Source organism: Heterodontus francisci, chromosome 18, assembly GCF_036365525.1.
Source record: "Heterodontus francisci isolate sHetFra1 chromosome 18, sHetFra1.hap1, whole genome shotgun sequence".
Taxonomy (NCBI): Eukaryota; Metazoa; Chordata; class Chondrichthyes; order Heterodontiformes; family Heterodontidae; genus Heterodontus; species Heterodontus francisci.
Window position 1 is genome coordinate 69,481,523 of NC_090388.1, and position 14,659 is coordinate 69,496,181.

At 41.2% G+C, this 14,659-nt stretch overlaps 1 protein-coding gene across 4 annotated transcripts in view; it reads left to right on the plus strand.

Annotated features, from left to right (window-relative positions):
* pus7l (pseudouridine synthase 7 like) overlaps positions 1-6,162 on the plus strand; it is a 28,375-nt gene extending 22,213 nt beyond the window's left edge. For 2 of the 4 annotated variants that reach the window (XM_068050946.1, XM_068050945.1), the window contains 3 exons: positions 358-638; positions 4,076-4,129; positions 4,949-6,162. In XM_068050946.1, coding sequence (XP_067907047.1) covers positions 358-638; positions 4,076-4,129; positions 4,949-5,299 — 686 coding nt within the window. In that variant the 3' untranslated portion in view covers positions 5,300-6,162. Of the gene's footprint in view, positions 1-357; positions 639-3,408; positions 4,130-4,948 lie in introns of those variants that run through there. The other 2 variants (XR_010976891.1, XM_068050947.1) reach the window with 2 other exon arrangements.
* Positions 6,163-14,659: the final 8,497 nt, after the last annotated feature.

Genomic DNA, 14,659 nt, shown 5'->3' on the forward strand with positions numbered 1-14,659 from the left:
GTTTTCTGTACAGCGCAAGAATCTGTCATTCGCTCAGTATAGGCTGCTGTCTTGCATGTCATATGCTGGAACAGAGTGAAGTTTTTTGGAGGCCAGGAGGCAAGTTATCTTTCTCTTCGTTCTACTAAAGATGGCTTATGGCACAGGGAGGGCAAGAAAAATGCAAGTCTTTCTTCGAGCATGTTTTTTGTTGCTATATACTAATTACACTGTCTCAGACGTTAGCACAGGGGTTCCCCAGGGAGGTGCCAATTTTTATAGGGGTTTCTCACAAAAAATGTTTGAACACCACTGGACTACACTGTGTCACTGTAAGATCTTTGACATCATATCAATACTGTGTTTTCTATTCTTCAGAGGATGCCAAGGGGACACTTGCCCTGATGCCAGAGTACAAAACAAGAGAGCGACTGGTGCTACGTGCATTAAATCGCTATGGCAACAATCAGGAGGGTTGTACCAGGGCCTGGCTTAGTTTACCACACTCCATGCGTATCCTTTACATCCACTCATATTGCAGTAAGGTCTGGAATAAAGCTGCATCTTTTCGCCTGAAGACTTATGACTTGAAGGTTGTAGAGGGAGACTTGGTTGTTTGTGATAATCTTGACTGGGATCTATCGCATCAGAATAATCCAGTAAGTTTTAACATTTATTTTAAAATTAGTTCAGCGCTTTCATTTCAACAATTTCCTGTTGTTTGCTGCACTGCACCATGGTACATTGCATGAGAATCCTTTAAGAGACTGCAAACATCTAATCTCTCTCTTTCTGCATTATATAAAAATGATTTTCAGTGAGAATCACGGTTAACCTCTCTCCACCACCTGCAGTGCATTTATTCCCATCACAGGTTTGTCCCCTTGTGTTAATTCAGAAAACGCTGTAATCGTCATTATAACAGAAGGCAGGTTCTGTCCCTAGTGCAAAAACAAGCATTTAGTTTAGAGATACAGCACTGAAACAGGCCCTTCGGCCCACCGAGACTGTGCCGACCATCAACCACCCATTTATACTAATCCTACACTAATCCCATATTCCTACCACATCCCCACCTGTCCCTATATTTCCCTGCCACCTACCTATACTAGGGGCAATTTATAATGGCCAATTTACCTATCAACCTGCAAGTCTTTGGCATGTTGCAGGAAGAATTATTTTTGCCTTAAAATTTCTTTGGCACTTTAAACAAACCAGACAATAAAGTCATTCCAATTTGACCTCTCATACTCTGCACTAGTTTATTGAGCAAGATTAAATGAAATGATGTGAAGTAAATGTCACACAAGATCAGGTTGCTTCTTTCTGCAATAGTTGGCTCATTCTAACACTTACCCTTATCTAGATGTAGATGAGCTAGAATAGGATACACAATTGCTCACTGATGCCTTGGTTTCATATCTATGTTCATCTGCAGTGTCTCATAAGAGCAGAAAAGCTCAACCAACATAGTGGATTCCATTTATCCCTGAGAAGATGAGTTGTGACATTATCCTGTTATAATGACCCCTTATGGTTAAATCATTTAGCCCTTAGTATTTAAACCTGAGATGAGGAAGGTGGGCAGTATCAGTTATTTCTGATGCAAGTCAAATTTCTTTTGACAAGTTAAATGTAGAAGTGAATTCCCCCTTGCAATTGCTATATATGTTTCTTTCTATGATGTCCAATTTAGGTTTTCCATTGCCCCTGTGTCCCATTGGTCAAGGAGAAGTATTACTCTATATCCTCTTCATCACAAAGTCTGCCTACTTGCATCTCCGTATCATTGTCTGTCTCTGCCCTCACTCAGCTTATCTGCTGTTGAAAACCCTCGTCCATGCCTTGATACCTCCAAACATTCCAATGCTTCCCCTTGCCAGCTTTCCACGTTCCATAAACTTGAGCTCATCCAGAACTTTGTTGCTTGCATGCTATCCCACATCACATCTTGCTCACCCACAACGCCTACGCTCACTGAACTACATTGGCTCCCAGTCCACCAGTGCCTATTTTACAATTGTTACCCTCACTTTCAATGCACTCCGTGGCCTCAATCCTCTCCATCTTTCTTTCTTCAGCCCTATAACCATCCAAGAACTCTGTGTCCCTCCAATTCTGGCCTCTTATGTATCCCCGTTTTCCATCGACCATTGATGGCCGTAACTTCAGCCAACGAGGTGCTAATTGCTGAATTTCCTCCCTAAATCTCTTCATCTCCACCTCTCTTGCCTTCTTTAAGACTCTTCTTGAATCTTTCCTCCTTGACCAAGCTTTTAATCACCTATCCTAATATCTCCTTTTGGCTCAGTGCCCATTTTTATCTTGGTATAATCCTGTGAAGTGCCTTAGGATGTTTTACTACATTAAAAGTGCTATATCAATGCAAGTTGTTGTTGAATCAGCCAGGGATTAAATAATTGGACCAGTTCAAGTGGTTCTGTTAAAAACATCTTCAGAATCGCTAATAAAGCTCAAGGTACAATCCGACAGTAACCCATTGCCCTGCATGAGAGCGTTTCTGCTTGGGTGCTGTCAGCACGTAGATGCAATGTATATTGGGGAAACTACTCACATTAAGAGACAGAGGATTGTGGACTACAACTGTAATATGTGTACTCACAATGTGCTGCCATGTCTAAGCAGAATGGCTTCACATGTATGTCTCCACTCTGGAGCAGCAGGGTGAGAATGGTGCAAGTTTGCGTTAGTATCGGATATACTGAGAGCCCTGTGCATCCTATTGAGTGGCAGTTCTGCTGTTTCAAGGTACTGCAGCTCATGAAGTAAATACTGCAAGAGGCGAATATTAGCTGGGACTAGACTACAATTAAAGAACCAAACTTCATCAGTTTTCAGTTGTGAATCAAGAGTTAACAGTGTTGTGTTTCTGTGTGAATTTGATGAGCAGGTGATGTCCAGCTTTGTTTGAGTTTTCATAACTTATTCAAGGCCCCGTTTGCCTTATTGGGTGAATGTAAGCGATTCAGTGGCGCTATTCAAAGAGCAGATATCTCCCAGTGTCCTGACCAATATTTATCCCTCAACCACCTAAACAGTCAAATTATTGGTCATTAACACATTACTGTTTGTGGGATCTTGACACTAAGGGAATCGAGCGACGAAGGATATGGGGATAGGCCAGGAATGTGGAGTTGAGGTAGAAGATTAGCCATGATCTTATTGAATGGCAGAGCAGGCTCGAGGAGCTGTAAGACTTCCTCCTGCTCTTATTTCTTGTTGTGGGCAAATATGATGCTGTTACCTCCATTACAACTGAGACTATGCTTCAAAAGTACTTCATTGGCTGCAAAGGGCTTTGGGACATTCTGAGCTTGTGAACAGTGCTTTATAAATGCAAGTCTGTATTTTTCAAACTAACCCTTGTGTCATGCCTTTATGATTTTATTCTGTACACTTGCTTTGAAGGATGGAAAACTTGCGTCCCACGTCTGTTGATTTGAATTGTTACTGTGTTCGGTGGAACCTGCCTCGAGTGATCCTTGTATATTTTTAGAATTTGACCTGTAGTGAAGAGTTACTGTGACACTGGCAACTGAATGGAACACTGATCCTATTACAGTAAAATTTTCAGCTAAAAATCTGAGCAGCGGCTTTCTACTGTACAACCCAGTAAATAAGCCGCAGGATCTTTTGACTGCCAGTCAAGCTGCAGAATGAGCTTGTGCTTTGGAAAAGGCTTGTTTCAGTTTAGCTGCAGAAAGGAACCATCAATCTCAGAATCACAAATCTTTTTGATGAAGTGTTCAGTTAGTTTTGAGTCCAGGCCCACAAGCTGCAGAACCATTGGAAGCAAGTTACAGAAATCACTGTGAATTAAGTTGTAGAATGCAGCATTTTAGAATGGACTTGACTTTAGTTTATTATAAACTTGATTTCAATTTTGTACTTTGTTGGCCCCCAAACTGTTCCCAAGTAACATTCAATTAATAAGCACCTGCTACGGTAAGGAGTGGTAAAAGAGGCTTCAGATTGTTGAACAGTGTTCAGAAAAAATGTCCATTTTTACTGATTGATTTTTCCTTGAGATCTGCCAATTAAATTGAGCAGCATTTTAATTATTTCCACCCATCAGGTGCACGTTGTGACAGCTGAAGATCTGGAGTTAAACATTTACTCCATTAACCAGGTAAGAATTCTTCCTTATTCCTTCATCATTGAAGGGCTTTCTGGAGAACATTATGCATAAATGATCCTGAGGGTGTTCATTGTTTTATATAGAAAAATACTGATGCACAGCTCTGCTCACTCTTAGAGTAGAAGGTGGTGTGTTATTAATAACTGGAAAAGTATATGAAATACATTATTCAGGATTTTCATAAATATAACACTTGTGGTCAAGGGTGCCTTTTTGCTACTATTCCTCAATTCTATACTTTTTTTTGGTATGAACCTTGACTCTGATGGCTGTCTCCTCTTTAGTCAGAAGGCTGTAGGTTTAAGCCACATTTTGGGACTTCACGCATTAGTCTAGGTCGACTCTTCAATTCAGTTCTGAGATTCAAACCACATCTGCCCCCTCAGGTAGAAGTACAAGATTCCACAGCAGGGGAATTTCTCCAGGTGGTCTGGCCAACAGCTATCCCTCAACCAACATCTGTAAAACCAATTGAACTGGCCGTTAATCTTGTTGCTGTTTCTGGGGACCCTATTGTGCACTAATTGGCTGCTGAATTTGCCTACGAAATAGTGACTTCAAAAGTAATGAATTGTCTGTAAAACACTTTGTGTTTTTATGACTAATATAGAAATACTCTTCGAATTAAAGAAGCAAAATAAATACAATGGCACTCTTTTTGTTATATTATAAACTCAAATACTGCTTTTAAATGTTGTCTTTAAAACGGTGATTAATCTGGTTCCTATTTCTGCTAATCTTAGGAAGTATTCATTCTTTAATGCCACTTGGTTAAATTGTACTGCAATCATTGCTTCTTTTTAATTAAAGGTTGTTCTTCCGATGCCTGGTAACAGCATCCAGTATCCATGCAACAAGCTAGCATTATGGTATCAGGAAGCTTTGGCTATGGATGGACTGAAGGCGTGCAAGTTTAGAATCCCTGCATTACAACTGAACATTCCTGGATGCTATCGCCGGCTCCTCGCACAACCACAGCAACTTGTGTTTCAGTGGCTAGAAGGCAAGGAAGTGCCTTTTATGAAGGAAGACAGTGGCCTTGTTACCGTTGACTCTGAACAGCCTCAGGAAACAAGAGACTCTCTTTCTATGTCCTTCAGCCTGAATTCATCATGCTATGCAACAGTGTGCCTAAGAGAAATAATGAAATGCGGTGTTTAATTTTTGAAATATAGTTTTTGTCAACTGTCAGTTTTAGACTCGGTCTGTCACCATTCACGTCATCATAGAAGGACAGAAGATGAGTTGATGCTTTTGGGATCTTAGATGCTCGCTTTTAGGGGACAGGGCCCAAGTGTTTAGCCATGAAAACAAAACACACAGTATTTGTGTCATGCTTTTCATAGAGTTTAAGGTGTTACAAATTGATTTGTTTCAATAAGATAGAGAATTGCTATGCTAAGAGTGGAATTGTGGCTAAGGACATCCCAGATGTTGAGGAGGCACGAGGTGGAGACTAAAAGCTTCCCTCTAAAAAAGCAGGGAAAATCAACAGAGGAAAATCTACTCTTTCTCACATCCTTGCAACATTTGCACAGGCCTTGAAGCAGATCTGGCCTCAACCTAAAAATACTGCAATCTGAGGGATACCAGAGACCAAGAAAAGGCAGAAAATAAGAGAAAACGCCTCTGAGCAATGGCTAAAGTTACAGACGATGCAAGTCAAGCTGAGGGAGGTGATTAAATATATATTTTAAACATGGATCTTGTTCTCCCCCAGACGTCGGGTTCTGGGGCAGGAGGGCCCGAAGATGGCCACAGACCTCAACGCCGTGAGGGCCCGGCCTGATCCTCCCGGTGGTGGCGAGGCTGTGTGGTGGCGCACCCCGCCCCCCCCCCCCCCTGCCCCCACTGCCGCTGGATGACGGGGCCACAATTAAAATATTCAAATCCATAAAATGAATAAATTAACATAGACTTACCTGTGAACTTGAGGGCCCACCGCGATCTTCGGCGTGGGGGGGTCGGCACTCCGCACCTTCAACTCCCCGTCCGGGGAAAGGTGGCGCCACACTGGTGGGGAGGGAGGAGGAGGAAAGATTTTCTTGGTGGGTGGGGGGTACAGGGTCAAATACACGTAATGGGTGTAGGGGATGGTGGGAAAGGTTGAAGTGGAAACTTTGTGCAGTTTGGGGGAGTAAATGTCAGATGTTAAAGGTAAGTGTTTTTGGGGGAGGGGAGGGCAAATAGTTAATGTAATTGTTGTTGGGGAAATGGGAAATGGGTGTTAGAAATTGGTGAATTTTTGGGGGAGGGGTGTCTGTCTTTAAAAATTTAAATTAGGCGGCAGAGGCAGCTGACGCCTTTGCTGGGGACAGCCCGCCCCCTCCACGAGATTGGGGGTGGGCTGCTCCAGCTATTTAACTGAGCTGCTGAGCTTAAGATTGCGGCGGCTCTTTGGCGCGCGGCCCGCCATTTTTGAGCTCGTGGCCACTCTTAAAATCCAGCCTGGAGTGTGTGTCCTTTAATTGTCCAGTGAGTGCTTGAATCTGAGTTTATTTCAGGTCTCGCACCAAAGCCTGTCCTGGGCCTTGGCCAAACCTGTAGGTGCTTCAGATTCAACAATTGTACCATGAATCTTGAGAGTTTTTGGAATAGTAAACTAGGAATGGCCAACTTATTGAAATTTGAGGGTAATTTTGTGTTTGAGATATGTACTCCTTAGGAACAGGGTTTGGAGTTCAGGACCTATTGCACATCCAACAGTATTATAAAACAAACCACTCCTCTATGTGTTATTCATTGAAAATTGTGCTTTTCATTGAAAATTTCTGTTTAGTCAAACATCCTGTGTTTAGAAGATGAAGGGCTGATCAATTTTAGGATTTGACAGGGTAGATAGGGACAAATATTTCCTCTTTGTTGGGAGCAGAACCTTAAAATTAGAGCTAGGTCATTTGGGGCTGATGTCGGAAAGTACTTCTTCATGCAAAGAGTAGTATAAATTTGGAACATTTCCCCCCCCCACCCCGACCACCTTAGAAAGCTAATGTTGGCAGTCAGTTGAAAATTTCAAAACTGAACTTGATAGATTTTTGTAAGGTAAGGGTTCTGGAACTAAGAGAGGTCTTAACATACAGATCTTCCATGATCTAATTGATTGGAACAGGCTCAAGGGGCTGAATGGCCTCCTCGTGTTCCTACATTCCTAACATTTAGTTTGAACTGAGACAAACAATAATGGATGTCAACAAAGCGAACATTTTACTCTATATCAAGGCAGGGAAGATTGACAATTAATAAACAAATCAATTCATGCCTGACGAACCACATCCTTGAGAATACAGAGAGCGTGGCACAAGAAGCTTGTGCATGTACACTACAACAATTGCGTCAATACAAAGTGGTTTCTCACACTAGTGCAGTGAAGTTGGGGCCTGGATTGAGTCTCTGCTTTACTTAGAATTCTCAACTGGTTATAGCACAGAAGGAGGCCATTCAGCCCATCGTATCCGTGCTGGCTCTCTGCAAGAGCAACTTATCTAGTCCCACTCTCCTCACCCTTTCCCTGTAGCACTGCAAATTTTTTTCCTTCATGTACTTATCCAATTCTCTTTTGAAAGCACAAAATTGTACCTGCCTCCACCACACTCTCAGTGTATTCCAGATCCTAACCACCCACTGTGTATTTCAGAGTCCATTCAGCTTTTCACATCCACAAGTTTGGTGCCGCTTTGCCCCAACCTTAAACATGTAGTGTGAATGCAGCCATAGTTACTTAGCATCAGTTTAAGAGTGAGTCTGTAAAACCAGAAAGTGCTCGGAGGAGGGGATGCTGTATTTTTTTAAATTACAGGGGTCTATTTTTAAAGTTCTCTTTGAAGCTAAAATGTGTTGTGCAGCTTTTCTTTTTCCAAGAAACTTTATTAATTTTTGGAATCACCAAATTGTTTCCAAAGTTCAGATAAATAGTCTGCAAGTCTGCCTCCAATGAGTTGAGTTACTTTCCTCCTCCTTTTGAATTATTAAAGTGTTTAGTCCATAAAACTCTAGAAACCAAACTGCAAAGGTGCATCGAGGATCTGCATGGTCAGAGGAGTTTGAGGGGGGAAGGGGATAGAAACTGCTGTGGTTTGTCTTTATTGACACAAACTTACCTGCAATTTAACAAAGATGAAGCAGGTGTCCTTATTCTAAAGTAAGTTTTAACTCCCTCTTAATTATTTAATAAGTGTTTGAAGAGCAGGGTCATCTAGTCTTAAACAAGAGAAAACTGTTCCTGAAGTTAAAAATGTGCAATTGCTTTATCTGAACTTAAGTATTGACTTTTAAATGAAATCCATTGTAACTTTGTAAAATAAAATAAAGACAATATTATAAGCTCTATAACCACTTTAAAAGTGAAATTAACTGGTTAAACGTGGTTGATGGAATATTACAGTAAAATAACTTTTATATTTAACACTGCAGTCAATGTGAAACTTGCAGTTCTCTCATAGTTGGAAGCAGTTAGAAATATAGATTTGCCTGAGTTTTCTTGCACCTTTCAAGCTTTAAGTCAGCTCCAGGTCTAGAGCACATGATCAGATTTAAGTGTAAAATGGGGGAGAGTAACAGCAGGTATAAAACCACGCTTCTGGAATCAGCACTCTACAGTGTCTATAATGTTTAATGTCACTGTGGGCAGGGGGTGGGGGGGGGGAGCGAGGGAAAGATTTTAGAAAATGAATTTTTCATTTTAAAATGTATTGGATTGCAAGATAAAACAAGAGTTTCAAAATTTTGGAAAAACTCCAAAGCATGTTCCAGAACTTTTTATATAGTACCCCGAGGACTAACCACGTACTGGTATTTTTGGTAGCCTCCCCATAATCACATTGGATCATAGGAAATAGGAGCAGGAGTAGGCCATTCAGCCCCTTGAGCCTGCTCCACCATTCAGCAAGATCATGGCTGATCATCTACCTCAATGGCATTTTCCTGCACTATCCCCATATCCCTTGATATCTTTAATATCTAGAAATCTGTTGATTTCTGTCTTGAATATACTCAATAACTGAGCCTCCGCAGCCCTCTGAGAAAGAGAATTCCAAAGATTCACCACCCTCTGCGTGAAGAAATTCGTCCTCCTCTCACTAAATGGCTTACCTCTTATTCTGAGACTGTGTCCCCTGGTTCTAGACCCCTCCAAGCCAGGGGAAACATCCTTCCTGCATCCACCCAGTCGAGCCCTGTAAGAATTTTGTATGCTTCAATAAGATCACCTCTTGTTCTTCCAAACTCTAGAGAATACAGGCCCAGTCTCCTCAATCTCTCCTCACAGGACAATCCTGCCATTCCAGGAATCAGTCTGGTGAATCTTCTTTGCACTCCCTCTACCGCAAGTATATCCTTCCTAAGGTAAGACCAAAACTGTACACAATACTCCAGCTGTGGTCTCACCAAGGCTCTATAAAATTGCATCAAGATTTCTTTACTCTTGTACTTAAATCCTCTTGCAATGAAGGCCAACATACCATTTGCCTTCCTAATTGCTTGCTGCACCTACAAGTTAGCTTTCAGTGACTTTTGAACAAGGACAACCAGGTCCCTTTGGACAGCAAAGCTTCCTAGTCTCTCACCATTTAAGAAATACTCTGCATTTCTGTTTTTCCTACCAAAGTGGATAACTTCACATTTTTCCACATTTATATTCCATCTGCCAAGTTCTGCCTACTCACTTAGCCTGTCTAAATCCCCTTGAAACCTCTTTGCATCCTCCTCACAACTCACATTCTCACCTAGTTTTGTGCCAGCAGCAAACTTGGAAATATTCCATATCGTCCCCACATCCAAATCATTGATATAAATTGTGAATAGCTGAGGCCCAAGCACTGATCCTTGCAGTCCCCCATTAATCGCAGCCTGCCAACCTGAGAATGACCTCTTTATTCCTACTGTCGCGAATGTGCTTCCATTATTAATATTTTTTGAGGACTTGTGTTTAAAAGACTGTGGAAAATACCTGAGGAGATGCTGGACTTGTTTTTAAAGTGTCACTGGAAGGACACTTGGGACTTAGTTTAAAAACACTTACTGGAAATCACATGTCTTAAGCTCAGTAAACAGCTGGAGCTTTATGTACTATGGAACTATTTGGAGTTGTTTACAGGGAAGTCACATGTCTAGATTTATGGGTTAGGAGTTTTGTTTTTGTTTTTTGAGATTGTTTGGAGGGCAGTTGGTGTGTATCGTGCTGGGAGAGAAGCCACCCAACTTGTCTTTTGCCAGCTGTGTTAAAAAGTCTTCTGAGAATCAAGTGTGATAGTTGAAACCGCTGATACAGTAATTCTTCCAAAAAGCCTGCAAGACTACTACTCAATGTCTCCTGAACAGAACTGCTCCAGAAAGATCCCAGTGACAGCTGTCTGTGTACCCAGATTCCAGACTGAAAGACAGCTGGAACATTTCATATCTTATCCTTTTTTTGTTCAAGCATTAACAATTATTTGGCCAAAGTATTATTTTTTGTAAAGTTGATCTCTGCAGAGAAAGCTTCTTTATTTTTTCTTTAAACGGTGTGGGTGTGTGCACGTGTGTTGGGTTATTTAGAAGGGAATATATTTATACTTCCATATTTCAATCTGTGTGATAACACTAAAGGTAGTAATCTCCAGATTACTCCCAAGGCCACGTGCTAGTGAGTATAGAAATAGGAGAATACACCAGATGAATGTGTGCTGGAGAGATGGTGCAGGAGGGAGGGCTTCAGGTTTCTTGGGCATTGGGACCGATTTTGGAGAAGATGGAACCTGTACAAGCCAGACGGTCTATACTTGAACAGGACTGGGACAAATATCCTTGCAGGAAGGTTTGCTAGTGCTGTTGGGGATGGATTAAACAAGTTTGGCAGGGGGATGGGAACCTGAGGGCAGTTTCAGATCGGACAATTTCAGGGCAGAGAATGGGAGGCAGAAAATTAGTGAGTGACTGAAATACAGAAGAAGCAAAGGTTTAAAAAGTGTGCAGCACAGGAATTTGGCAGTGTTAAAAGGTATTTATTTAACTGCAAGGAATATAGTAAATAAAGCCGATGAGCTGAGGGCACGGATAGACACATGGCAACACAATATCATTGCTATAACGGAAACTTGGCTTAAAGAGAGGCAAGAATGGCAACTCAACATCTCTGGATATAGAGTTTTCAGGTGGGGTAGAGAGGGGGATAAAAAAGGAGGGGGTGTAGCATTATTGGTTAAGGAATCGATAACAGCTGTGAGGAGGGATGATATGTTAAATGAATCATCAAACAGGACCATATGGGTTGAGCTCAGAAATAAAAAAGGGGCAGCCACACTACTAGGAGTGTACTCTCGACCCCCAAATCGTGAGAGGGAGGTAGAAGAACAAATATGTAGGCAAATTTCTGACTGCAAAAACTATAGGGCAATAATAGTTGGGGATTTCAACTACCCTAATATCAACTGGGAAACAAACAGTGTGAAGGGCACAGAGGACACAAAATTCTTGAACTGCATTTAAGAGAACTTTTTTAGCCAGCCCGTAACAAGCCCAATGAGGGGGGCACAATTCTAGATTTAGTCTTCGGTAATGAAGCTGGGCAAATGGATGAAGTAGCAGTGGGTGACCATTTTGGAGATAATGACCATAAAACAGTTAGTTTTAGCCTAATCATGGAAAAGAACAAAGGTAAAACGGGAGTAAAGGTTCAAAATTGGAGGAGGGCAAATTTTATGACACTGTGAGGTGACCTGGTGAAAGTGGACTGGATACAGCTACTTGAAGGAAAATCAGTGGCAAACCAGTGGGAGGTATTCAAAAGCAAGATTCTACAGGCACAGTGTAGGCATGTCCTCACAAAGATAAAGGCTGGTACTACCAAATCTAGATCCCCCCGGTTATCTAGAACCTTACAAGGTAAGTTAAAGCAGAAAAAGAAAGCTTAGGATGATCATAAAAACCTTAATACTTTAGAAAGCCCAGAGGAGTATAGAAAGTGCAGGGGTGTAGTAAAAATGGAAATTAGAAAAGCAAAGAGAGGACATGAAATATTATTGGCAGGTAAAATCAAGGAAAACCCAAAGATGTTTTATCAATACAAAAAGAGCAAAAGGATAACCAAGGAAAGGATAGGGCCTATCAGAGATGTACAAGGTAACTAATGCCTGGATGCAGAAAATGTGGGCAGGGTTCTTAATAAGTTTTTTGTCTCTGTCTTCACAAAGGAGAGGGATGATGCAGACATTGTAGTAAAAGAGGAAGAGTGTGAAATATTAGATAAAATAAGCATAATGAGAGAGGAAATACTAGAGGGTCTGACATCCTTGAAAGTGGATAAATTGCCAGGGCCGGATGGATTGTATCCCAGGTTATTAAAGGAAGCCAGAGAGGAAATAGTGGATGCGCTGAGGATCTTCTTCAAATCCTCACTGGATACGGGCAAGGTGCCAGAGGATTGGAGGTCTGCGAACGTTATACCATTGTTTAAAAAGGATGCAAAGTATAGGCCAAATAATGATAGGCTGGTCAGTCTGACCTTGGTGGGTAAATTATTAGAATCAATTCTGAGGGACAGGATAAACTGCCACTTAGAAAGGTACGGATTAATCAAGGATAGTCAGCATGGATTTGTCAAAGGAAGGTCATGTCTTACTAAGTTGATTGAATTTTTTGAGGAAGTAACAAGGAGAATTGATGAGGGTAGTGCAGTGGATGTGGTCTACATGGATTTGAATAAGGCATTTGACAAGGTCCCACATGGCAGACTAGTCAGAAAAATGAAAGCCCATGGGATACAGGGGAATGTGGCAGATTGGATCCAGAACTGGCTCAGGGAGAGGAAACAAAGGGTAGTAGTTGACGGATATTTTTGTGAATGGAAAGCTGTTTCCAGTGGCGTTCCACAGGGCTCAGTGTTGGGTCCTTTGCTGTTTGTGGTATATATTAATGATTTGGACTTGAATGTGAGAGGCATGATTGGGAAATTTGATGATGACACAATAATTGGCCATGTAGTTGATAGTGAAGAGGATAGCTGTAGACTCCAGAATGATATCAATGATTTGGTTGAGTGGGCGGAAAAGTGGCAAATGAAATTCAATTCAGAGAGGTGTAAGGTAATGCATTTGGGGAGGGCAAACAAAGCAAGGGAATACACAATAAACGGGAGGATATTAAGAGGGGTAGAAGAATGAGAGACCTTGGATTACATGTACACAGGTCCCTGAAGGTGGCAGGACAGGTAGATAGAGTGGTGAAGAAGGCATAGGGAATGCTTTCCTTTATTGGCCGAAGTATAGAATACGAAAGTAGGGATGTAATGCTGGTTAGGCCACAGCTGGAAAATTGCATACAGTTCTGGTAGCACATTACAGGAAGGGCATAATTGCTCTGGAGAGAGTACAGAGGAGTTTTACAAAAATGTTGCCGGGGCTTGAAAATTGCATCTATGAGGGAAGATTGGATCGGCTAGGGTTGTTTTCCTTAAAAGGTACCTGGACATGCACCTGAAGTGCTGTAACCTGCAATGCTACTGACCAGGTGCAGGAAGGTGGGATTACATTGGGCGGCTAGTTTTTTTTGGCTGGCGCAGACACGATGGCTGAATGGCCTCCTTCTGTGCTGTAATGTTTCTATGGTTTTTTGGTTCTATAAGCTTTTCATCTTTATTGAATATGTCTTGTTTTATAATAAATTAATAATTTTGTTGTTTATTAAACAAACCTGGTTGGTGGATTTTATTCTGGAATTAATATAAAGTATATAATTGGCCATATTGGTGACTGGGTAAAACATTTAAATATATGTTGTGACTAGTGGATTCCTCCAACCTCGGTTGTAACATTACTCTTTATTTTCTTTCCGTTAATCAATTTTCAATCCATGCCGGTATATTCCCCCCAATCCCATGTGCTCTAATTTTGCTTACAAACCTCCTGTGTGGGACCTTGTTGAATGCCTTCTGAAATATACCAAATATACCACATCCACCAGTTCTCCCTTGTCCTGCTAGTTTCATCCTCAAAAAACTCCAACAGGTTTGTTAAAAATGATTTCCCTTTTATAAATCCATGTTGACTCTGCCCAATTCTACCATTGTTTTCTAAGTGTCCAGTTATCACATCCTTTATAATAGATACTAGCATTTTCCCTAATAATGTATCCATTTCCTTTCTCCCTTCTTTCTTAAGTAGTGGGGTTACATTTGCTACCTTCCAATCTTTAGGAACCAATCCAGAATCTAAAGAATTTTGGAAGATGATCACCAATGCATCCATTATCTCCACAGCCAGCTCTTTCAACACTCTGGGATGTAGATCATCAGGTCTGGGGATTTATCAACTTTCAGTCCCATTAATTTCTCCACTACTACTTTTTTACTAACAGTAATTTCTTTCAGTTCCTCATTCTCATTTTTTTTTAGTATTTCTGGGAAGTTTTTTGAATCTTTCTCTGTGACGACAGACACAAGATATTTGTTTAGTTGCTCTGCCATTTCCTTATTCCACATTATAAATTCCCCTGTCTCTGCCTGTAATGGACCCATATTTGGCTTTGCTAATCTTTTTCTTTTTATAAACC